Raw genomic sequence first — 25,149 nt, forward strand, 5'->3', positions numbered from 1 at the left:
GGAGACCTTGAAAAGGGCATTTTTAGTGATTTAAAGGAACAGAATGGTTTTTTTTTTTCATTTTTTTATTGAGTTAATGATAGGTTACAATCTTGTGAAATTTCAGTTGTACGTTAACGTTTGTCAGTCATGTTGTAGGGGCACCACTTCACCCTTTGTGCCCACCCCCCACCCCACCTTTCCCCTGGTATCCACTAAACTGTTCTTAGTCCACATGTTTAAATTCCTCATATGAGTGGAGTCATACACAGATTGTCCTTCTCTAGCTGGCTTATTTCACTTAACATAATTCCCTCAAGGTCCATCCATGTTATTGCAAATGGAATGATTTTGTTCTGTTTTGCAACTGAGTAGTATTCCATTGTATATATGTACCACATCTTCTTTATCCATTGGTCTGTTGCTGGGTGCTTAGGTTGCTTCCACGTCTTGGCTATTGTAAATAATGCTGCAATGAACACTGGGGTACATGGGACTTTTGGGATTGCTGACTTCAGGCTCTTTGGATAGATACCCAGTAGTGGGATGGCTGGATCGTATGGTAGTTCTATTTCTAATTTTTTTGAGGAATCTCCATACTGTTTTCCATAGTGGCTGCACCAGTTTGCATTCCCACCAGCAGTGGATGAGGGTTCCTTTTTCTCCACAACCTCTCCAACATTTGTTACTATTAGTTTTAGATATTTTTGTCATTCTAATGGGTGTAAGGTGATATCTTAGTGTAGTTTTGATTTGCATTTCCCTGATGATCAGCGATGATGAGCATCTTTTCATGTGCCTATTGGCTATCCGTATATCTTCTTTGGAGAAATGTCTGTTATTTCTCCAGCCCATTTTTTGATTGGGTTGTTTGATTTTTTGTTGTTGAGTTGTGAGAGTTCTTTATATATTATGGGTATTAAGCCTTTGTCAGATATAAGACTTGCAAATATTTTTTCCCTGTTAGTGGGTTGTTTTTTTGTTTCAATCCTGTTTTCATTTGCTTTGAAGAAGCTCTTTAGTCTGATGAAGTCCCATTTGTTTATTCTTTCTATTGTTTCCCTTCTCTGAGAAGGCATGGTGTCCGAAAAGATCCTTTTAATACTGATGTCAAAGAGTGTACTGCCTACGTTTTCTTCTAGAAGCCTTATGGTTTCAGGTCTCACCTTTAGGTCTTTGATCCATTTTGCATTTATTTTGGTGAATGGTGAAAAAGAATGGTCAATTTTCATTCTTTTACGTGTGGCTTTCCAGTTTTCCCAGCACCATTTGTTGAAAAGACTTTCTTTTCTCCATTGTATGCCCTCAGCTCCTTTGTCGAAAATAAGCTGTCCATAGATGTGTGGTTTTATTTCTGGGCTTTCAATTCTGTTCCATTGATCTGTGCACCTGTTTTCGTACCAGTACCATGATGTTTTGATTACTGTAGCTTTGTAGTATGTTTTGAAGTCAGGAATTGTGATGCCTCCCGTTTTGTTCTTTTTTCTCAGGATTGTTTTAGAAATTCGGGGTCTTTTGTTGCCCCATATGAATTTTAGGATTCTTTGTTCTAATTCTGTAAAGAATGTCATTGGGATTCTGATTGGGATGGCGTTGAATCTGTAGATTGCTTTAGGTAGAATGGACATTTTAACTATGTTTATTCTTCCAATCCATGTACATGGAATGTCTTTCCATCTCCTGATGTCGTCATCCAATTCTCTCAGAAAGGCCTTGTAATTTTCATTATATAGGTCCTTCACTTCCTTAGTTAAATTTATCCCAAGGTATTTTACTCTTTTTGTTGCAATTGTGAATGGTATTGTGTTCTTGAGTTCTTTTTCTGTTGGTTCATTATTGGAGTATAGAAATGCTGCTGATTTATGCAAATTGATTTTGTACCCTGCAACTTTGCTGTAGTTGTTGATTACTTCTAAGAGTTTTCCAATGGATTCTTTGGGGTTTTCTATATATAAGATCATGTCGTCTGCAAACAGCGAGAGTTTCAGTTCTTCCCTCCCTATTTGGATTCCTTTTATTCCTTTTTCTTGCCTGATTGCTCTGGCCAGGACCTCCAATACTATGTTGAATAAGAGTGGTGATAGAGGGCATCCTTGTCTCGTTCCTGTTTTCATGGGGATGGTGTTCAGTTTTTGCCCATTGAGTATGATGTTGGCTATGGGTTTGTCATATATGGCCTTTATTATGTTGAGGTAGTTTCCTTCTATGCCCATTTTGTTCAGAGTTTTTATCATAAATGGCTGTTGGATCTTGTCAAATGCCTTCTCTGCATCTATTGAGATGATCATGTGGTTTTTATTCCTCAGTTTGTTGATGTGGTGTATCACGTTGATTGATTTGTGGATGTTGAACCATCCCTGTGTCCTAAAGGAACAGAATCTTAATTGAAATTGAGTGAAGAGCAAATGTGGGCCAAGGATCTGGAGACAGTGGGTGCAATTCTTATGTTCTTCCTTGATTTAGTAACAGCTCTCTGAAAACAGGAGAAACACTGCCACATTAAATGTGTATGTCTATACAAAGAGGCAGCCCAGTTTCAGCTGGAATTGAGAAAATGCAATCTTATCAACCCCAGTGAGAGTGATACCAAGATCTGTTAGCTCTGTGTACCTTCGGTGGGAGTGTTTACTCTAGTTATTAAATGTATTTGTCTACTGTTGGTCTGTAAGGTGAAACAGATCTCAAATGATTCCTTTGTAAGATGTCCCTCCAGGTATGTACTGGAATAAAAGGGGCTGTAATCTGGTGGATCCAGCCACCTCGATGTCATTGTACTGGTGTTCAGTTAGAGGCGGTGACACATCTGGCATCTCAAATGCCAGGTGATTCGTCAGAGATACATAGACACTTGTGAGGACCGTCCTCAAGGGAAGCTACCACCAGGCACATCCAGGGCATAGTCTGAAGAGCTAGTGCAGAATGAAGCTGTGGGCCCCCTTATATAAATGATGAGACATTTCAGGACAGTTTCAGCAAAGCGTTCAACCAAGGGTGACTGCACTGGCTGCACACCCGTGAAGCAGCCCTGGGCATGCTCCTCAAGACGGAGGCTGAAGTTTGAAAGCATAAGCAAGTAGAATTTGTACAACAGAGCGCAGAAGTGGCAGAGGAAAGGGAGGAAGTAACTAACACCTTGAGGGTTTGTAGAAGAGTGGATGGTTTCTGGAATTGTTTGGGCTGGTTAGAAAATGTTGAACGAACAGATGTTTTTAAGTGTTTGGACAAATGATATAAACATTGTAAACATTATAAATTGATATAAGCAAAATATAATACAACTGCATTTTAATTCAACAGGGCTGTCAATATTTAACTTAAAAGCTGCACTTACGTTTTGACCTTCCTTTATACTGAGTTCATCTCTGCAAGGATTTGGAAGGAGGGAGGAGGGGCAATGGGAATGATTTGAAATTCTAAAATATATATGAATGTTGAGGTGCTTTTCTGTTTTGCGTATGTGCAACGATGATTTTGATCAGATAGAATATTTAAATTGTTGCACTTTAACAACAATTTAAATTTTGTGGCAACAAAAGAGAGCAACATGTCATGATGAATGAATTAAAGTGTTTTGCTCTGCAGCTAAACTTGTCTGCTGAGTCAAAAACCGCGGGTCATGGCCCATCAGGATTAAACAAGCTTTAGGATGGGTGGGCAGTTTCTGAGAAGGCCTGTGTCCTGCAGGCAGTGTTTGGGCCTGGCTTGTTCAGAGGCTTCTGTATCTTACAGGGAAAACCTGTATCATTGTCAAGGACTCCTTGAGCCCATTGCTATGGAAATGGAACTGGCAAAACCCTGCTAAGGGCTTTTTCTCACCACTCACTCTGGTTTTTCTGAGATTAAACTTCTCTTCATTTTCCCACATGAGAAAAAAAGTCAACCATGTTCAATGCGCAACTCCCAGGAGTTTGATTTGACTTTTCCTTCACTCTTTGTGGGGAGAGCCTTTCTTTCTCTCCCTCTCTCTCCTTCTCCCCCTCCTCCTCCTGTTTTTTTTCTCTGTGCTGGGTAGGGCCTTGGAATCTCTAGAATATCTTAAAGCTTTTCTTTTACTAAGAGCAGTCAATGATTAAATTGGTTTAGTCCAAGACTCAAGTATTTGTTTTTTGGGGGGTCAGCCATTCTCTGGTTAGTGCTCCTGTCTCCCTGAGAGGCCCTGCCTACGGGCCTTGCGAGTGCCTGCCATTAACAACGCTCCCAAGGGTCAGCTGCTTCTTTCTTGGAGAAATGGAGTAACTAGCTGGTAACATCTGAATAATTCTCATTGGGAATGAAGCCTTGTTTGTTTTACACTAAGCAAACAGGACTCCTACATTTCAACATTAGCTTTGATGTTTTATTATTTAAACATTCTGAGGATGCTAGTATTTGATATATAAAAGAAGTTCACTTAGTAGTGGTTAAAATTATTTTTAATTTGTAATAAATAACTTGAAATAGAATTCCTTTAAATGGTGTCCTCTTGTTATGACAGTGCTCAGCTCAGGTTTCTCGTGGGAAGGAAAGAGAGGAACAAGAAACCACTTGTTTTAAGGATTGTTGTCAATTGCTCATTAATCAGAAGTAAAATGGGAAAACGGTTTCATTATGCTTGTTTTTCAAATATACCTACTTCATAATATGCAGGTCTATTTGTATTGTTTTCTGGGAAAAAAAGTTTGAGTTAGATGACTTTTGCCACAGCTTGTTAATAGACTGCATATTTGAGGGGTTGGGGGTATGCTACTATAAGTAATTTTGTTACTGGCGCCTTGGGTCTTGTCCCCCAGGATAGAAATCAAGAGAGACAACAACCTGGAGGAGAAAGGCTCATGCACAGGAAAGGCACAGGGGAACCTGTGCGGAAAGGAGGGGCAGGCGGCCGGCTCATTCGGGAGCGGGACTGTGGGGGTAAAGCCCCTGGGCTGGCAGCTGGCAGACCTGGAGTTCAAACCAAGGGCTGTCGGACTCAGAAGCCCCTGTTCTTACTTCTTACCCACTACCGCCTGTCAGAGGCACTAGCAATTCTAACAGAGTTGACATAAAACATGATTAGAACGGACATTCCATCTGAAGCCTGGACACATGCAGGTTAGATATTAAATAGAACTTAGGGTTTTGAAGGGCTTCCACAAGATGTAGATTTATATACTTACTGGTGTGAAAAAACAAAATTCAACTGAGTAAATTTTAAAGATCTTATTGGCTTTATTCAACCATTCATGAATCGAACAGCATCCAATCCAGCAGATGGAAAGGAGCTCAGAGGAGCTGGACGAAATGGAAGACTTTTATAGGCAGAGCAGAGCGGAACAAGGAAGTTATACTAGGCACAAAGGCAGATTGGCTATTGCAAAGGTGCTTTCCTCCTAGGGGATGGCAAGTCCCTATCAGGCAGATTACCCAGCTGATGTTGGGCGGGCGATTCCTGAGTGACTGGTTTAAGATTCCTTTTCTGGGAGAGCGACAGAAACTGTCGTAAGTCTCTGTTTGGCGATGTGGAGCTCAGCGTGAGCAATTCCATTTGGAGCCTGTTGTCTTGCCTTTAACACTGGGGAGTAGGCAGGGAGCTACTGCCATAGGCGTGGATGGGGAGCACAGCCAGCCTCTGCGGGTTCTCTGGCTTATGGTCAAGGCCATGTGAAACATCATTTGTTTCTCTTCCACTCTTCTTCAGGGGGAGGTTCTGAAGAGTGACTTCCAAATAAGCAAATAAAATAGTGTCACTTTATGTTTCTGTTTAGTTCTTTTATCCAAGATGATCAAAGAATTACCAAATTTATTCTTTCTCAAGTTCTGTGCATTGAATAGAGAAAGTCTTTTAATTTGTTTTCCAAATAGTGAGAGAGAGAATGGTAGGCAAATTTACCTGATAGTCTATTAGAGTAAAATTCTAGGATCACAGTATCTTAGGGAAAAAGGGCTCATGGTTGAGGAAGTAGAGGCTCTGAGAGGGTGACGTGCCCAAAGGCATAGAGTGAGTTAGTGGTGGAACCAGGATGAGAAGCTAGATTTAGGCTCCTGGTTCTGTGCACTTGCTGGTAATGCAGGAGTGTGAGACAACTTTCCTTCCTTTCTTCCTTTCTTCTTTCATTCGCTCTTTGTGGGGCAATCACATGGGCCAGAAGCTGACTTAGAGCAAGCAGGACATGACTCTGCCTGAAGGAACTCACGTATTAATTAAGAGTTGTTCCTATTTTTTGGAGGATAGTGAGGGAAGAAGAATTGGGGCAAGACTGGTCGGCAAAGTGATGGTCTTTGTATAAATGTAAGTGCCGTGGTAGTGCATGCTGGTTTAAGCCAGGACCAAAAAAGAGGACTAGCATTAGCCTGGAGTTCAGGAAAGACCTGGGCTTACTGAAGGGTGAGTAGGGCACGAATGGATATATGAAAGGTGCAAAGGGAAGGAAACGGAAATCGAAGAGCGACCAGAGGAGCCACTTAAGGATTTCAGCCCTGCTCTTGCCTGAGCACATGTGCTCATATTTCTGCCTGGATTATGCCTGACTGCATTTCCTGTTCCAGTCTCTCTCCTCGAATCTATTTTTAAATGTCACTGCATTTTTAATGTTATGCTTGTCAGAATCTGTAAGTAGACATCTCTCTTTTTCTCCTGATCCTGAGAATGTATGAGTTAGGCATAGCCCAGCTGATGCCTCCGGCTGTCTCAGGGAGGCGCCTGGCGTAGTGGTTTGCACTGAGGTTCTCATCAAAAATTTATTGAACTTAAGCAGACATTCTCACCTGCTTTTTCTGACTCATATGGATATGTTACTAAATATGAATTCAGACATCCTCCTAAAATTCAGGTCATTAGGATACCGTAATATTGTTAACTAGAATATTATGTCATTAGAATCCTTTGATATTATTATCCTGGAATAGTATTAAATGCTTCCAGGATTTTTCACTGAATAATGCCACTTGTAGCTGTTTGAGGTGCTGTTTTTCTTGTCCCGTCAGGCAGCCACCATGTTCCAAAGAAGGCGCTGGCAGACAGGGCAGTTTATTTCTGATACCATCCTTCTCTACTTGACTTACAGATGCTCGTGTGGGTAAACGGGTGAGATTAGGGAAGTGAGAGTTGGGTGTATAGAGAACAAAATGGATTTAAATGTTTAAAAAAATCACAAACTTCTCAATTTAGAAACATAAATCCTGTTTTTCCAGATTTCTCCGTGGATTGAATAAGTAGCTTTGACTGTTTTTCAGAACAAAAACTCCTGACACCAGAAGCCAGTTTCATTATTCAATCATAAAAAATATTTATGATCTTTTATTTCATGGTGGAAAACAATGATCTGAACATATTGCCCCAGATCCTTTAATTAAGAATTGCAAATCACTTTCTTTTCAGAATATCACAATGACCTTGAGTGTGGTTTAGGCAAATATAACATTTTGTAGGACTCAAAAATGTGTTTTTCCAAAACAGAAAGAGAAAAACCTCACGCTTCTCTAACACACAAATGCAATCAGGCCTGGAACTGTTGGCCTTGAATCATTTGAGAAATTTTGATAAAGAAGTTGTTGCAATGAGCTTCAGGGCTAGTCAGCATTTCAGATACTCCATCTTTAAGATGGTGAAAATATTTTCTGCTGGGAAAAAAATAGAAACCTCTAAAAATGAATTATTCAACTATCTGGAAGCCTTGGTAACGGTGTGTAGCAGCATTGTTGGCCCTCAGCTTCAAGGCAGCTTTTCTCCTAATGATAATAACAGAATTTCCAGCAGATGAAAGTGGTCCTGACGTGCATGTAAGAAGGCTGAGTGTACTCAGGCTGGGAAGAAAGAAGACAAAAAAAATACTCCTGGTAAATGAGAGGAATAGAGGACATTATTTCATACTCGAAGGAGTTTGGCGTTATAAAGTCTTTAGCTACTGGCTAACTACAGGGATAGAAAAAAAATGCTTCCATTGTGGGTCCTGAATGTGGGAAAAAAGTTCAAATTAGTTTACAGTAATACTAACTAAAGTAAATGACGTCTCTAAACAAAAATGGATAGTCTAATTTATTAAGCGCGTGGCTCAGTAATGGGAAAACTGTGTCTCATGTGGGTTCTGTTCAGCCCTCATTCTGCCTTTGATTTTTACATGTGAAATCAAACTTTTGCTCTTGGTATGTTCTCCATCCCAGTGCCCATTCTCGCCCTTTGATTCCTGCCCCTCCCCCCATTGAAGCGCATGGCGTTTCCCTTTGTTGAAATATTGCTGTAGTCTTTGAAAGACTCAGCAACCTGAAGGACTTGTTAAAATGTTCTTTTTAAAACATGCTTTCTCCAGTACATATTTCTTTCCTTCATCTTCTAGCAGATGTGGTCATATGCAACAAGGAATAATAATTATTCTGTAACTATGAAGTGAGAGTAAATGTAATATGTAAGGAATAATATTTAGTGAATAGTTTTTTTATGTACTAGCTTATCTGAGAAGATTCAGTTTTAGTGAAAGGCAATCAAGATGTATTTATGAAATTAATTATTTAAAGGTTTTTCTATACCGCCATGCTAATGAAGGAATTTATCTTTCTTTTTATTAAAAGTTTATTTACAGTACCAGCAAGGTAAGGAAATATGGAAGTTCTTTGAAACCTATCTAGTGCAAGAACTATCTGATGCTGATTACTACAATGGAGATACTATTCGCCAAAATTTTGTTAAGTCTGTGTTCACGAGGTTTGAGCCTCTTTTTCTCAGTGGCTCAGAACATAGACTCCTGAGCACGCAGAGCATGGTGCCCTCATGACTCCCCAGCCCCCTCCACTCTGCCAGCTCCAATAACTCAAGGCCCTGCAGGTCTTCAGGGTGGGAGGGAGCCCTGGCAAGGAACTGGGGCGTTCTCTTGATGTCCAGCGACTGGAGGGGAGAACAAAGAGAAAGTGGGAACATTTGTTAAGTTACCGGGTAAAGTGTTTGTTGATAGAGAAATGTGTTGTTAAATCAGTTCTTCTGACCTTGGCTTCTTTTCCTCTCCCTCGCTTGATTAGTCTGTGAGAAGGGAATGGAGAGAGTTGACTGTACTGCAAATCTGAATGCAAATACATGATATAGAGCCAGAAAAACATCATTTTAACTATTTGCATAAAACATCACAGTTTAAAACCATGTTGTACTTTAAATTATTAGCTTATAAGGTACATTCGAACCAGATTACGAGCATATTATGGTCATAAAGGATGGAGAAAATTGATGCTTACCTCAGTACCAAATAGAATATATATCAGCTCCTCCCTCTGTATAAGTACCACTCCCAAAATCACATGTCATTTTAGGAGCTAGATCATTGCATAAGATGTAAGTGTCTAACTACTGATGGATAAAAGTAATAATTTGGGGAGCTGCGGAGTTCAACATAAAGATTCATCCATTTCCTCATAAAGCCTTTTTAATTACAAAATAAATCTCTTTAAAGGAATATGATAAAAATGACCAACTTTAATTTAAAATGAAAATATATATAATATATTAAACATAGTATATGATGTAATTCTGTGTTATGTTTCAAAATTTAGATAATGCTCTAGAATACAAATATTCAGTAACTGTTTTCTATTGAGAGGCTAAGGGCTTGCTGACTTGCATAGGGTCATTCCATTAGGATAGACCTGCTAATAAGTGGCTCTTTTATTTTGAAAATCTTTGAAAGACTACCTAATAAGTTATTTTTTAAAGTAGATGCATGGTAAGTTTTTTAATGTAGCAACTCTTTAAGAAATAACCATTTTTATTTTATAATTTAAATTATTAAAATATTTATAATAGAAAAGATCATTGAAAATATTAAGCAGCACCTAAAAAATAAAAATTGAAGGCATGAATTCCTTCTATTACCAAAATTATATTTTGCTTTTCCAGATTTCACTGGAAAAGAAATAGTTCAGAAATAATATTGACTCTGTGTTTTTTATAAAGATTATCTTCTGTGATCTTTGAAGATCAAGTTCTAGTAAATTAGAGAAACCCCACTTAGCTAAGACCCCTCCTCTCAAGTCCTCTCTCAGTCCCCAGTGTCCAGTCACGCGGGACATCTCCTTTCACATCATGTGCACCATCCTTTCTAGGTTTTTATGGAATCTCCATGGCTTTTGTCCTCTTTTACCAAGATAAAGTCAAATCTCTAAACCTCGTGGAGTTATTTCTCTCATAGTTTTCCAAAAACTATTTTCTGAATAGTGTGGACCAGCTGCTTAAAGATAAAAATCACTGGAGACAAAAGGAGTATACAAAGGCAAAGATGAATAGTGAATTGAGGAGAAATTTGAAAACCGGATATTTGTGTTCTAAAGTTTTATTCAGCAAAGAAAACAGGCAGTAAAGAAAGAGAAGAGAGAGAGAGAGAAATCCTAGGTAATTATAAGGGAGACCTTGTAAGCCCTAGCAGGGGCAGCCGGAACAAGTGGGTGGAGAATGGATGCCCTGCCTGTAAGTGAAAGATGTTTGAATTTCATTGGCAAATATGTCCACTGGGCTGTTTGAAACTTGTCTTAAAACATACTTTCTCAACATTTTATTTTGAAAATTTTCAATCAGAAAAGTGGAAACAGTGTACAGTAAGTATCTATCCTTCTACCTAGATTCTACAATGAACATTTTATGTTCTTTATCACTTGTCTATCCGTGTACCCATCTCTATCTATCTGTCAATCCAGCTTATTTTTTGATGCATTTTGAAGTGAGTTGAAGACCTAAGCACACTTTTCTCCTAAAGTGTTCAGCATTTGTATCAATATTTTTCATGATTCTCTTTTATTTTTTGACGCAAAATTTACATATAGTGGAATACACAATTCTACCCAAATCCTATGCAGTCTATGATTTTTCACAGCTGCGTATGCCTGTGCAATCCAACCCTTTATCAAGATATAGAACATAACATTACTCCAGAAAGTTCCCTCATGGCCCTTCACAGTCAGTCCCCAGCCTTTGCAACTGCTGTTCAGAGGTCGTTTCTCATGATGAGTTTGTTGTGCTAGGATTTCATATAAATAAAACCACCATGTATACTGCCTTTGCGTAAGGCTTCCTTCACTCAGCAACTAGACTTACGTCAGTCTCTTTTTATTCTCCCACGAAGTGAGATGAAGTAAACTTAGCCTTTTGATTTCAAGAGGTCCCGCTGATTTGGTGAATTTTGACTTTCAGGCCTGTTTCCTGCCATTCTCAATCTTGCCAGCAATGCTCACATCAGCACCAATGCGACCTGTGGCGAGCAGGGGCCTGAGATGTTCTGCAAACTTGTGGAGCATGTGCCCGGTCGGCCTGTGCGGAACCCGCAGTGCCGGATCTGTGATGGCAGCAGCGGGAACCCCAAAGGCAAGTGCTGTTCCTTCTCTTCAGAAGTACCCATGGAAATTCATACTTTTTGAAATGATTACTGAAAAATTCTATTAGGAAGCCATGAACGTTGTGTTCACCTTCACTGCTATTCATTTCCACTAGTATTACAGTTCAGAAACTAACAAATTTAAACCAAAAGCTGAGAGGAATGCATGTTTTTATTTTCTTTTAACAGAACGCCATCCAATATCAAATGCTATAGATGGTACCAATAACTGGTGGCAAAGTCCCAGTATTCAAAACGGGAGAGAATATCACTGGGTCACAATCACTCTGGACTTAAGACAGGTAGGTGAGACCAGGACTGTTGAAGAATGTGTGTGGGTTGCTGAGTTGTAGTCTTTTGTGACCTCTGGTAAGTCTGCTGTGTTTCTTAACATGTTTACACTCTGGTCTCACTGTTTGTCCACCACTGGAGTTTAAGTGATAGACAGAAGTAGTCCATGGTCCATTTCTTGTTACATTGATCATTCCGGGATCCCTGAGAAGATGAATGAAACTGTTTCTGTGTGGTTTGATGTTCTCAGAAGCTGTGTCAGCAGGGCACGCTCATCTGTCCAGGATACTCTGCCAGGCCGTGTGCTAGCTGTCCACAGACACACTGTGGGTGCAGTGGGGGACAAAACACATACATTTCCTGCATTTCTAGCACACTATCTTGCTATTAACATTGTGCAAAGTTATCATATAAGGGTTCTATGTAGAAAATAAGGCTAGGAAACCAAAGGGGGCTGTGTCAAACCTCTTGACCATGCCTCACCCCTGTGATGTTGTCTGTGAGGGCACTGCACAAGCTAGAGTTGCTCAGCACTACCGTCAGCAACCCTGTAGCATGAGTTGGGAAGGGGTGGTATAATTGGCTCCAGCCACAGCTGCATCCTCTCGCTTTGCTTCAAGGCCACGTAGGAGGATGAGAGAAACGTGATGTGAGCCCTGGTTCTCCAGTATTTCTGGGAAAGCTGTCTGAGTGAAAGGGATGAAAAAGAGAGATGGCAGCTGTTGCCACAATCTCTGATTTCAGTTCTCCAGAAAAGCTGTCCCCTGACATTCTTATTTATTTCCATTCAGTTTCTCTTGTGTTAGAACTCATAACTCTCACCTGAAGTATCAGTTGAAAGGAAAAAATGCTTGAAATATGCACTGCAGGGTTGAAATAGGAATCTTTGAGATTTAATGATGAATAATCATAATTCTTTGCATAAGTAATAATTTAAAAAGTATGCAGGATTGTAAGTAGACAACAAGGCAACTGTGTCTATTCATATATCAGGAACTTTTGATCTCTAATAATAACAGGAAATAAGGCAGCAAAATGTGAAGCTCAGGACACATTTTCCCAAGGTTAGGTTTATAGTATTATCAATAGTTTTCAGCCATATGTCTTGAATTAATCTATCGGGATTTCATAGTTTCAAATCTCCCTGAAGAAGAAGGGAAAAGAGCTCCCTTGTTGCCCTAGCCTTTGTTTTTATTTTGATGGTAAGAATGCATCTCAGGAGATTTTGCTTTTCCCAATCTCTTTTTTCTAAGGGAAAAAGTATAACCATTTTCATCTTTAGGAACATGACATTATGTGTTTGGCTGGTTAGATGTTGTCTGTCTTGTAGTACGTCCTTCTTGACCTCATCCTGAACGCGGACCTTCTGCTTCTGGTTGGACTGAGGCAGATAAGGAGTTGCAGTGGGGGCATCAGTTTTAGGTCTTTAAGGCATATTTCAAAAACAGGCATGTACATAGTTATGGACCTCTAGGTAATTTCTAGTGTTTTTAGATAAGCTTGTAAATTAAGATTATTTAATATAATTAGTACTTATCAATTTCTTTACTTTTTACAGTGTAAAATTTCTGCTGTGCTTTCAATTAAAAAAGTGTATTATGCTTATATTTGAGCAAAACTTTCAGAGATTTATTTATTTCTTGAGCCTTTTTATTTTGAACATCTTTGAATATGTAGAAAGCAGTTTACAGCGAGCACCCATAAGCCTACCCCTGAGACTGAGGGATTGTTAAACATTTTGCCATGTTTGTTTCATCTTTCTGAACAGTCTTCAAGTGAATGGCAGTTATCATGACATTGTACCATTACGATATTTTTTGTATCTTCAAAAAATAAGGAGATTTGGGGCACTGGGACATTGGTGGCGCAGCAGCAAAGTTCGCACATTCCGCTTCGGCAGCCTGCGGTTCACCCACTCGGATCCCGGGTGCAGACCTACGCAGTGCTTGTCAAGCCATGCTGTGGTAGGCGTCCCACATATAACGTAGAGGAAGATGAGCATGGATGTTAGCTCAGGGCTGATCTTCCTCAGCCAAAAGAGGAGGATTGACGGCAGATGTTAGCTCAGGGCTAATTTTCGACCCCCCCCAAAACAATAATGAGGACATTTATTCTGAATAAGACCATGCCATTAGCACCCTTAACAAAAATTAACGGTAATTTCCTAATAACTATTTAGCCATACTATATGCGATTTTCCCAGTTTGTCTGCCAAAGTCTATAGCTTTTGCTTTCTTTTTCAGACCAAGATCCAAGAAGGAACGCTCGTTGCATTTGCTTGCTCTGCTTCTTAAATCTTCTAATCTGAATTGTCCTCCACTTCTTTTTATGATATTGACTTTTTGAATAGACGAGGCCAGTTGTTGTGTAGAATATCCCACATTCTGGATTTGTTTCATCGTGGTTTTGTTTAACATGTTCCTTTTATGCCCTCTATTTCCTTTAAACTAAATTCAGCTCTAAAGAGTTGATTAAATTCCAGTGAAATATTTTTGACCAGAACACATCCTCAGTGATCCTGGCTATTTCGGTTGCACTCAGGGCTGGTTGTCCCACTAGTGATGAGGCTAAATTTGAATCTTGACAGCAGGATCTCTTTCTTGTTGTCTCCCTATTTCTCCCACATCTCTCCCTTGCTTCTTAGGTGTCACTGACACTCAGATCTAGAGCACGGCTATACTTTCTGATGGCTTTTTTCCATTGTCAAAATCTGTGTGTTTCCCTGTCAAAAGCAGCCATTGGCCAGTAGCTAGTCGATTTCTAGAGTCTATGCTGCATGAGGGCAGGGACCACAGCTCTCTTCTTCCTCTTCCTCCTCGTCCCTTTTCTTTCCTTGTTAACATTAGTTGGGAGTTGTCTTGTTCACTCTTGCACGCCCGGACACTGACAGAGTTGAGGCATTGAGTGAATAATTGCAGTGTGAATCAGTGCTTTTGTTCACTTCCCCCACCCCTTTTTTATTCACAGCCTGATTAAAAGATGATAATCAATAGCAAGCCTGTCCACTGCTTTGTTTCACTCCTATAAAAATGTAAAATCTAAAGTATAAATTTCTAGAGTGTAATAATAGACAGACCTTAATATTATCAGGAGTCATAACAATTTCATGTTGTAAATGTGTTCATGTAACTAAATAAATATGTTGGTTCCTGAGGTTTTGTGACCAAATTAATCAGCTTCGTTCTGGGTTGGCAAATGCTAAAAACATTGATCCCATTCTTGATTCTTTCGTTGATGACAGCTGTTGAAATTATGACATTTTTAGCCTCTGTGTGTTTGGTTACCTGAAAGATAAACTAAAGAAAAGATAAAGAGTGGTGTTATCAGAAAGTCCATAAGTGTCGTGTGGTTTGCAGTCAAGATTCAACTACAGGATGTTTGCTTTGGTGGCATATTACAGAAGTGATTAGATTTATTTCTTCTTTAATATAATGCCTGCTATTCATTTCTTGCATTCATTCACAGTATTTTAGAATTTACACTGTTAGATATTTAGCAATATCTTACTTGAAAAAAGCAATCTATGGGAATTGAATGAGTCTGGTCTTTTGGTTTTAGGAAAAAGAAAACTCAAGAGTCACTTTAACAAATAAATGTACGGCTGTCACGTGTGTGGGTGGTCTCTGGGAGTAAACTCTTGCTCACTGTCAAGTGACTCAGGAGCTCGTTCTTGAGCGCTACACTGCTGAATTTAGGGATGTTTGTGACAACTTAAAATTATAAAGAAATCATTCTGAGAGGGAGAGAGCATGCACATTTGATGGGTCTTGAATTTTACAGTTGTCAACATTGTTTTAGGCCCTGCTAATTATACTAAAATGTGCTTCTTATGGTGGAGTTTCTCGGTAGAAGAACCCAAGATTTCTAGTTTGAGGCACACTATTTTAAAAGTTAATACACTGAGCAGCTGAAAAGATGCTCAACATCATTAATCACTAGGGAAATGAAAGTCAAAACCACAATGAGATACTACTTCCCACCCATTAGGATGGCTAGTATAAAACAACAGAAAATAACAAGGGTTGGTGAGGGTGTGCAGAAATTAAAACCGTTGTGCATTGCTTGTGGGAATGTAAAATGGTACAGCACTGAAGAAAACAGTGTGATGGTTCCTCAAAAAGTTAAACAGAATTGTCATATGATCCAGCAATTTCATTTCTGGATATACTCCCAAAGGAGGTGAAAGCAGGAATTTAAAGAGATATATGCACAGCCATGTTCATAGCCGCATTATTCACAATAGCTGAAAGGGAGAAGCAGCCCAAGTGTACACTGATGGTGAAGAGATAAAGGAAGTGTGGTCTCTACATAGAATGGAATAGTATTCTTGCTTAAAAAGGAAGCACATTCTGATACATGCAACAACATGGATGAACTTTGAAAACATGCTAAGTGAAGTAAGCCAGACCCAAAAACACAAATACTGTACTATTCCACTCGCATGAAGTACCTAGAATGGTCATATCCATAGAGAGAGAAAGTAGAACGGTGGTTGCCAGGGGCTGAGGAGAGGAAGGATGGGGAGTCATTCTTTAATGGTTGTAGAGTTTCAGTTGGCATGATGGACGTTCTGGAGATAGAGGATGGTGATGGCTACACAACAGTGTGAAAGTACCTAATGCCACTGAATAGTGCACTTAAAAATGGCTAAAATGGTAATTTTAATGTTATGTATATTTTGCCACAATTTTTTAAAAAGTTAATATGTTGTGAAATACGTGGTATATCAGCCAGAGTCCAATCAGACAAAAATGACACTGTTATTTAAAGGAACATATTTAGTGTGAGGAACTGGTTAAACAGTGTTGGAGAACTGGAAAACGGAGTGCCAAAGTAACTCAGAGGGGGGACCAAAGCAGGGAATTGTGGTCCTTAGCTTGGAGGAGGGTCCTTCACCTCCGAACAGGGCTGAAGAGGCTCATTTGGGGAGAGACGAAAAGCTGGAGACTGGTGTCAACTGCTACAGCCAGCCTCCTGCCCCCCCTCCTCCCTCCTCCAGCCTCCCCGCTTCCTGCTCGTGCCTCCGCTCACAACCCCAGAAACAGAGTGCAGAAAGGTGGATTTGCAGTTACTTTGCAGCCAGCGCAAATACTGTCTCTCAGTCTGTGATCACTCACGCCAGTTTGATGACATAAGCAGAGAGACATGGGCTTGAAATCCTGGGGCAGAATTTTGTTAGATGTTGGTCAGCCAGATCCTGAATATGCTTATGTTAAGTTTTTAGATTAACTTTGGAATGAAAATGCAAAATTTGGAATTCTCATGGCAAAATCATGGACTGCCTTCTGCTACATTGACTGGCTCGGCGTCCTTGGATCTTGGCTGAGACTGCCGTAGGGCCACCTTGGTACTGTGACTTTAAGGACAGGGTGTAGGTAGTGGAGAAGGCTCTGTTTGTTTATGTATGTATTTATTTATTATTACTTTTTGGTTGTGTGTTGTGGGGGAGATGTATAACGTGTGGCTGGATGATATGCTCTCATACTTTACAAAGTGCATCGGCTGCTATAGCATTAGGAATGAAGAAGGGCAATTATGCAGATTTTGAGAAAGTAAACTCATAAGTCATAATTATTCTATTTTTTTCTGATTAGGAAAGTAATGTGCACTCATAGTAGAAAAATTGGAAGGTACAGATAAGAGTAAAGAGGCAGAAAAACTTGCAGTCCCTCCACTCTGAAACCACCACTAATATTATTGTCATATCTTTTAGACTTCTGCATGCATTTCTGTGTATTTAAATGAATAATGCTGCAACAGGGCTCGCATTTATTACATACTTACTGTGGGCCAGGCCCTGTGCTCACCACTTGATCTGGATTATTTCATGGAATCCTCATAATTATCCTGTGAGTTTGGTCCTATTATCATCTCCTTTTGAGAAATGACAAAACTGAGACTTAGAGAATTTGGGTAACTTGCTCAAGGGTAGGACTTGCTGACATTCACGAGCCTGGGCTCTGTCTGCATCTTTAGCTGATATTGTCCCTCCAGTGGAGATTAGGATATGTATGTTTGTGTCCTGATGTTTGTTTAACTTCATAGCATGGACATTTCCCAATGTAACTAAAACTCCTTATTAATAATTTTTAAAGCTGCACTAATATTCTACTATATGGCTTACCCATCATTCGCATAACAATTCCCACGCCCAACATTTTGGTTTTCTGTTATGGGTAATAACTTGAGCTCTCAATGAAAAAAGATTGATCACATATGTACGCCAATGAAGTAATGTAGTGAATACAAGTCAATTTCAAGGTTCATATTGCAAGTTTGTGGCTAGTTTTGAGTTTCCCTTTTAAAAGAAACGTTTATTGCCTGAATAGGAATCTATACATATCCATTGTATATATTCATATGTACAGGACTCTATCTATAGTATATGTACTATATAATCTATATGTAGTATATAGACTTTAGAATAATATAGAATTTAGTAATATAGTATTATGGAATTGTGTATAGTAATTATATATAGCATATAGAATCTACATATGTATATGAATACATGATGTATATCTTGTATATTCACATATAATGCATATATCTAAGAATCTATACCTATACATTTACATAGATGGGTATAGGTTACAGACCATACAGCATTTTTTCCCTCATCTGTATTATTTCACCTGCTCTCCTCCAGCGATCCTGGAATACAGATGGTCTCCTTTAGAGGTAAGAAAATTGTGGCACAGAGCAGTTCACTGGCTTGCGCAGAGTCACATGGCTCGCTGTGCTGCAGCTGGGATTGGAAACCAGGGCTTCTGGTTCCTTCGACACTGTGCCACACGGTCTCACCTCATTTGTTCTGGGCTCCTAGCGCTGTTTGCCTTTGTGTAATGACTTGGCGGGGAGACTGGCAGGAGCTCTCAGTTTACCCTGGATTTGGGAGTGCTTTGATTCTGCCCAAACCCCTCCCCTTGTTCTCTTTGCCCACGTTGCTGCTCAGTGGGGTCCTCGTCCCTGTGAAAGGGGGCAGATTATTAACACTCCCTCCATGTGTTTGCAGTGACTGGTAGAATTGGTGCTTCCTAACATGTGTTTTTTGGCCATGAAGCAGGAAAATGAATCAATGTTTTGTATTCTTCTTTAAAAATGTTTAAACCTGGGCAAAAAGTTCACAGGGAGTGGTCAGACTTGTGAGTAAAAATTTGTAATGTTCCTTTAGAAGATTAAATATGTTTCATAGAAAAGGAAGTGTTTCCTATGGCATTGAAAATAAAGCTGCCTTTTGAAGCAATGCTTTATTTTCTGTGTAGGTTCAATTAGGAAGTAGCACTTTGTTGTGGGAACATAATCACAGAAGGACCTTTGTTTTATGCAAACCTTTAGACAAGAGCTGCTTGTTTGCTGGGTTTTGTAAAACCTCATTAATTTGGTTGTCTGTTGTTTTTTCCCCAGAATTTCTGAAAACTTGACCAGAATTTAGATTGAGGTTTATTATAGTATCATCCAAATAGAAAGTGTTTGCTAAGCTTATTGACAGAGTAAATGAAAAAATAGGCAAATTTCACATTCTGAGGACAGAAAATCTTGGAAGATTTTTAGAATGAGAATTGCATGTAAATTGGAGCTTCTTCTTACAAATGAGTGCTGGCTGTTCTTAAAGAGGCCGGGCAGAGACCCTTCCTGGAAGCCATGGTAGAAATTACCATTACTGTGGACTTGTATTTATTCAAAATGATTCTATTTCAGTTTTCTATTAGTTCTTACTGGCCTCAACCAATTTCAAATATAAAGTTTCTCTTGAATTTTTTTCACAAAATGAATAGATTGGAAACAATCTTAAGCTCTTCATTATGATTTGGATGTAAGCCATGCTAACTTCTTGCCCTTTAGGCATTTTTATCTTTTCCTCCTGTTCTCTGTGAAGCTGCTATTCTCATAGATATGTCTTTCTTTTGTTTTCACATTTTTATTATCTCATTTTATTTTCCTCTGCACAGCTTCTCTTCCAGTTATCTATTGCTGTGTAAGAAATCACTGCAGAACTTTATGGCTTAAAAGAACAATATTCATTTTAGATCTTTTCTGATTTCTGTCAGTCAAGATTTCAGGAAGGGTATGACTGAGTGCGTGCGTATGTCTGAAGCTACAGTCCAGGAGGGCTGGGGGTGGGGTGGCTGGGGAGGGTGCTGGGGCAGCTGGGGAGGGTGCTGGGGCAGTTGGGAGCTGGCCATGCTCTCCCTTCGTGTGGTCTCAGGACTGCTCCGTGTGGTGTCCTCATGTGGGCTAGTGTGGGCTTCCTCCTAGCATGGCAGCCTTGAGGCAGGTTGCTCACGTGGCACTTCAGGGCTCCAGCACGAGGGTCTGGAGAGGGAGGCAGAAGCTGTGTTCCCGTGTGGACGGCCTCCAGAGTCACACAGCTCCCTTCCCCTGTGCTCTGTGAGCTCCCAGGCGCTGAAGGCAGCAGAGATTCATTGGAGGAGGGGAGGAGGCTGAGGAATCTGAGGCCTGTTCCTCAAACCACCACTCCTCCTCCTTCTGAGAAGGTCTTTCTCTGAGAGGCTTCTTCCGCCAGCCCTCCACAGCTTCCTTTTTAGGTGCCACACCTCCATCTTTAGGTGGCGCCAAGAGCTATAGGATCAAATGGGGATACAAATACCGTACCTTAAGTTGTTCAATGTTAATGATAAGTGAGCTGAATAAATGAAAATACATGAGCCAGGCTTCAAGAACCATATGGAGGTTCCTTTCTTGACAAGATTTATTTATTTCTTTATTTTTTGAGGAAGATTAGCCCTGAACTAACATCTGCCACCAATCCCCCTCTTTTTGCTGAGGAAGACTGGCCCTGAGCTAACATCCTTGCCCATCTTCGTCTATTGTATGTGGGATGCTGCCACAGCATGGCTTGACAAGCAGTGTGAAGGTCTGCACCCGGGATCCAAACCTGGGAACCTGGTCTGCCGAAGTGCAGTGCACAGAGCTTTAACCACTCAGCCACGGGACTGGCCCCCTTCTAAGTACTTTTTTGTGTCAATAATACTATTTTTTTATTTTTTATTTTTTTGAGGAAGGTTAGCCCTGAGCTAACATCTGCCACCAATCCTCCACTTTTTACTGAGGAAGATTGGCCCTGAGCTAACATTTGCCACCAATCTTCCTCATTTTTTTGCTGAGGAAGATTGGCCCTGAGCTAACATCCTTGCCCATCTTCCTCTATTTTATGTGGGATGCCACCACAGCTTGGCTTGACAAGCAGTGTGAAGGTCTGCACCCAGGATCTGAACCAGCAAACACCGGGCTGCTGAAGCAGAACACGTGAACTTAACCGCTGTGCTGCCAGGCTGGCCCCAGAGTTATTTTTAAGCTTTATCATTTGTGTATTATCCACCGTGGTTAGGTGAACAGTCAAGCATAACCATTTTTCCATTTAGCACAGTTTAGTTGGCCAAACCTTTCCCCCTTTTCCTTTTTCTGTTTTGAATGGCAGACTATTGGCCATACTAACAGTATATGTTACTCAACAGGACGTCTTCAACTGGGCCTTGGGAAGGATTCTGGGAAGTTAATGAAGATAGTTTCCAGGACTCTGTCAAAAAAACTTTTTATACCCCCAACTGTTTTGGCTTCAAAATAAAGCTTTTTTGTGTATTTATGGAGAGAAAGGGAGGTCCGTTCTGAGATCATTATTTCTTCCTGTTATATTGAAGCTAAAAGAAAGGTAAGTTTTAATATCTGAAGAAATAGTCTTTTGAAAAATATAGTGCAGTTTGGAATTTATTCTAGCATTTGCTAATTTTTTTTTTGCTTTTTACTTAGCAATCTATTCAAATTGTAACATCTTCATCTTTAGAAAGAAAGCTGCACCTAATGAAAGAACAAAGTAGCTCGGGCATCCTTAAGCTATTCCTCAGAATCTCTCTTGTATTTCTAATGTCCTCAATTGACCTTTTCTCTATACAGAAACTTCCTTTATTCTGATTTATAAGCAGAAATTTTTATAATACAGAAAAAAGTTTTTTAAGAAATCACTTGTGATTCTAATGACCAGTTAGATGACTTGATCAATTGATCACTTCAATTGTTACTTAAGGCTGACTCTGGCCCTCTGGGCTTTTGGGCTAGTGAGGGAAAGAGGCAGGTAAGCAGACTGCTTCGGTCGTGGTGTGGGGTGTGCAGGGGTTGAGGATGCGTGGAGAACACAAAGGAAGGACAGCTTAGGGCAGGAGAGAGACAACTCAAAGAAAGGCCTTGGTAAAGGAAGGGGGCAGAGAGTGAGGAAGGATGCAAAGGAGAGAGCAGCATGCGAAAGGCATGTTTGTGGAGCTAAAATAGCGCATCCGGTCCTATAATAAAGATTTTCTTTCATTTTTCCTTTTTATTGAGATACAGTTAAATCCACGCTCCTTAGGGATATAGCTGGATGGGTTTTGACAAATATGGACATGTGTAAGCCACAACTTTATCACGTTACAGAACGTTTGCATCAGCCCAGCATGCTCCCCTCTGCCTTCCCAGTCAGTTCTCAGCACTTGCCACCGGCCGGCCCTCCCTCCCGCCTCCAGAGGAACCACTGCTCTGGACTTCCTTCCCTTCTTTCGCTTTGGATTAGCTTTGCTGATCAGTGTCATAGGATTGCAGTCAAAGCGGGTGTGTTGCTTTGTGTCTGGCTTCTTCTCAGCCTTCTGTCTGTGTGCTTCACCCACTCCTGCTTGTGGCAGTGGTTTGTTCTTTTATTTCTGAGCAGTATTTCACTTCATATATATAAAATCACTTCAATATATAAAATCTGTTTATCCATCCTCTTGTTAGGTTGTTTGGGTTATCCCGGTTCTTTTTTTCAGTGCCTATTTTATTTCTTTACTGAGACAGGATTGACAGATAACGTTGTGTAAGTTTGCGGTGGCCGACGTGCTGGTTCGACGCGTTTGCGCATTACAGTGTGACTGCTGCAGTGGCGTTAGCTTGCACCTGTGTCACACCACATGGTTAGCATCTCTTTTTTGGGGTGGGAACAGTTAAGATCTTGTCTCTTAACCACTCTGAAGTTGATAATACAGTATTGTTGACTATCATCAGTATGCTGTGCATTAGCTCTCCAGGACTTCGCTACCGGTCGCTACAGTTTTTGCCTATTGTAAATAAAACTGCTGTGAACATTCTTATAACAGCCTTTTTCTGGGCATACGTTTTTATTTCTCTATGGGTGGAAGTGCCTGGCCAAAGGATTTGTGTATCTTTAACTTTATAAGACATCGACAAACCACAGTCCAGAAAGTGCCTCCAGGCAGAAAGCTCTTTTCCCAGGAACCGCTGTTCTGTGCTGCCCACCGCCCAGTATTTTAGAGCTCCTTTTGTTATTTTGTCCAGTATTCTAGTTGTTTGCTGCAGGAAGGCCAGGCGGTACCAGTGTCTCGTTCATGACCAGCATCTAAATTCTTGTAATAATTTTTTATGGCAGAATAATAAATCGTCATTTGGGTATACAATCATTTATTTAACCTGCTCTGATTGTTGGACATTTAAGGTGTTTCCAAGTTTATAAATCATGCTGCAGTAAACATATGAATATTTTTGTAGCTGCGCTCCTGATTATTTTTTAGTGTAGATTCATCCAAGAAATGAGATGACTGGGTCAAAGGGCATAAACATTTTTCAAATGTGATCTTTATTGCCTTATTTAAAAAATATATATTGTTCGATTTATATACTCACTAACAGCAAATGAAAGTGTGTCTCACAACCTCTCAGCAACAGGAGATTGAAATTTTCTTTCTTCCTTTTTTGTTGTTCTCTGCAAACTGAATAGCAGAGAATGTATTTATCTGTTTGTGTATTCATTCATTCATTCAGATATAACATATATTTATTTATTTACATTATGTCACTGTCTCGGACACATATTTGAGAGCGCTAGGCTGAATTCAGATGCTTAAATAATGTTTATTTGGTCTTGTTTAATCTTCACATGTATAAATAACGTCATGATTAGTAATCTCTACTGAGGCAGTCAAATTGCCTTGTAACATGGTGGTGACATTTTTAGATATTTGATTAACGGTGTAAGAGGCTGGACAGAACTTTTAAGTCAAATTATAACAAAAGAGAAAAAAATTGAATTAACTCTAAATGTCGTTTTGAGAGGTGCCAGTTGTCAGAAGAATAACTGTGACACCTGTGGAAAGCAATTAAAAATCCGATACTGATGTCTTACATCTGTATTGTGCATTTTATAAAGTCTTTTCCTATTCATTGTTTCATATTATACTTACAATGTGAGAAATCTGAAGAGCTGTCAATTGGTAGTCACATTATTCATGTGAATAATGCAGTTGGATGTAGAGAAAACATCCCCTGGATTTATCATTTTAGGCCTGAATCATAGAAAACATTAAATTTAGTTTTATAATTTTCTAGATTATAAGAAATTAAAAGTGTATTACTCAGCTGTCACTCCCTTTTGGGGAGCGGGGGAGAGAGTGGTTCCGGAAGTCGCACTCTGTAAGCGTTGGTCTGGGCGGGATGACAGAGCTGCTGAAGTCGTGATCAAGGCGGAGACGCTTTAGCGACCGGCAGCTGCCTGTTCACGCCTGTGCGCTTCCCGAGACCTGGGAGCCCTGGGCCATCTGCGCATGCGTACTCGAGGGCGCGGACTCTGGCCTGTCCTTCACGCGCCATAAGGTGCGGAAATGAAGCCCGGGCAAGCTGTGGGACCAGATTAGAACCTGCAGATAATTAGCTGGGAGCCACGCTGTGTGAACCAAGATCGCCTGAGAAATTGGTGAAGCCTTAACACCGCTCATTAGCCAACTGAGGCAGTTTAAGTTTTCTTAAAGTAACTGATAGCTACTATAAGATGTGTAAATAGTTTTGTTTGCTTTTTTAAATTAATAGACTTTATTTTGCAGAGAAGTTTTAGGTTTACAGAAAGATGGAGCGGAAAGTACAGCGAGTTCCCATATATCCCCTCTATAATAGTTTTTTGATAAAATCTTGGCTATTAATCATCTTTTAAAAAGTTAAGTCACAAAGTGACTGATCTAGTGCGGTTTCTGTAGTTTCTAAGACCTTCCCCCCCATGTTTAGAAGAGGGCTGTGAGAATTGTCAGTCTTATAATTAAAAATTTTCTGTTTTCTGTACTATTTATGGCATGTAATCAGAGGATATTTACCTGTGTTCTTCATATGATAGAATCACAAGAAAGCCCATGAAATGACTATTTAGTAGGCGTCCTTTGAGATGGCCACCATTTAGGGTCATTTACACTTTCTACCGACTTAGGTATGGGGCCTTAGGTATGGGGCTGGGCAAGACACACGGCTGCTCTTTGTTTAGGAAATGTCCCCAAGGAAGAAAGCATTCCATGTGAACTGTGGGTCAAGTCATCACCAAGGGCCTCCTTTCATTTTCAGACCCTGACAGTCTGGGGCTCTGATTTTGTATTTCACGAAGTATCATCATGCCTTATCAGAGTTTAGTAAGAACCCGGCAGAAATAGGGTCACGGGAGAGAGAAGATTTTAAAAACCCCCTCTGACTGTGTGTTACCTCCCGATGGCTTAATTGGCTTCTCCAGAGTGGGTCGCTGCCTGGGAACGCTGCATTCCTACTCACGTTCAATTTA

The 25,149-nt window shown here is 40.1% G+C and overlaps 1 protein-coding gene across 2 annotated transcripts in view; it reads left to right on the forward strand.

The window, feature by feature from the left end:
• The window catches only part of LAMA1 (laminin subunit alpha 1), a 148,057-nt gene that overhangs the window by 16,184 nt on the left and 106,724 nt on the right, over positions 1–25,149 (forward strand). For both annotated transcript variants that reach the window (XM_044773411.2, XM_014851864.3), the window contains exons 2-3: positions 11,102–11,272; positions 11,472–11,584. In XM_044773411.2, coding sequence (XP_044629346.2) covers positions 11,102–11,272; positions 11,472–11,584 — 284 coding nt within the window. The remainder of the gene's footprint in view (positions 1–11,101; positions 11,273–11,471; positions 11,585–25,149) is intronic.

This window comes from Equus asinus, chromosome 7 (assembly GCF_041296235.1).
Source record: "Equus asinus isolate D_3611 breed Donkey chromosome 7, EquAss-T2T_v2, whole genome shotgun sequence".
Lineage (NCBI taxonomy): Eukaryota > Metazoa > Chordata > Mammalia > Perissodactyla > Equidae > Equus > Equus asinus.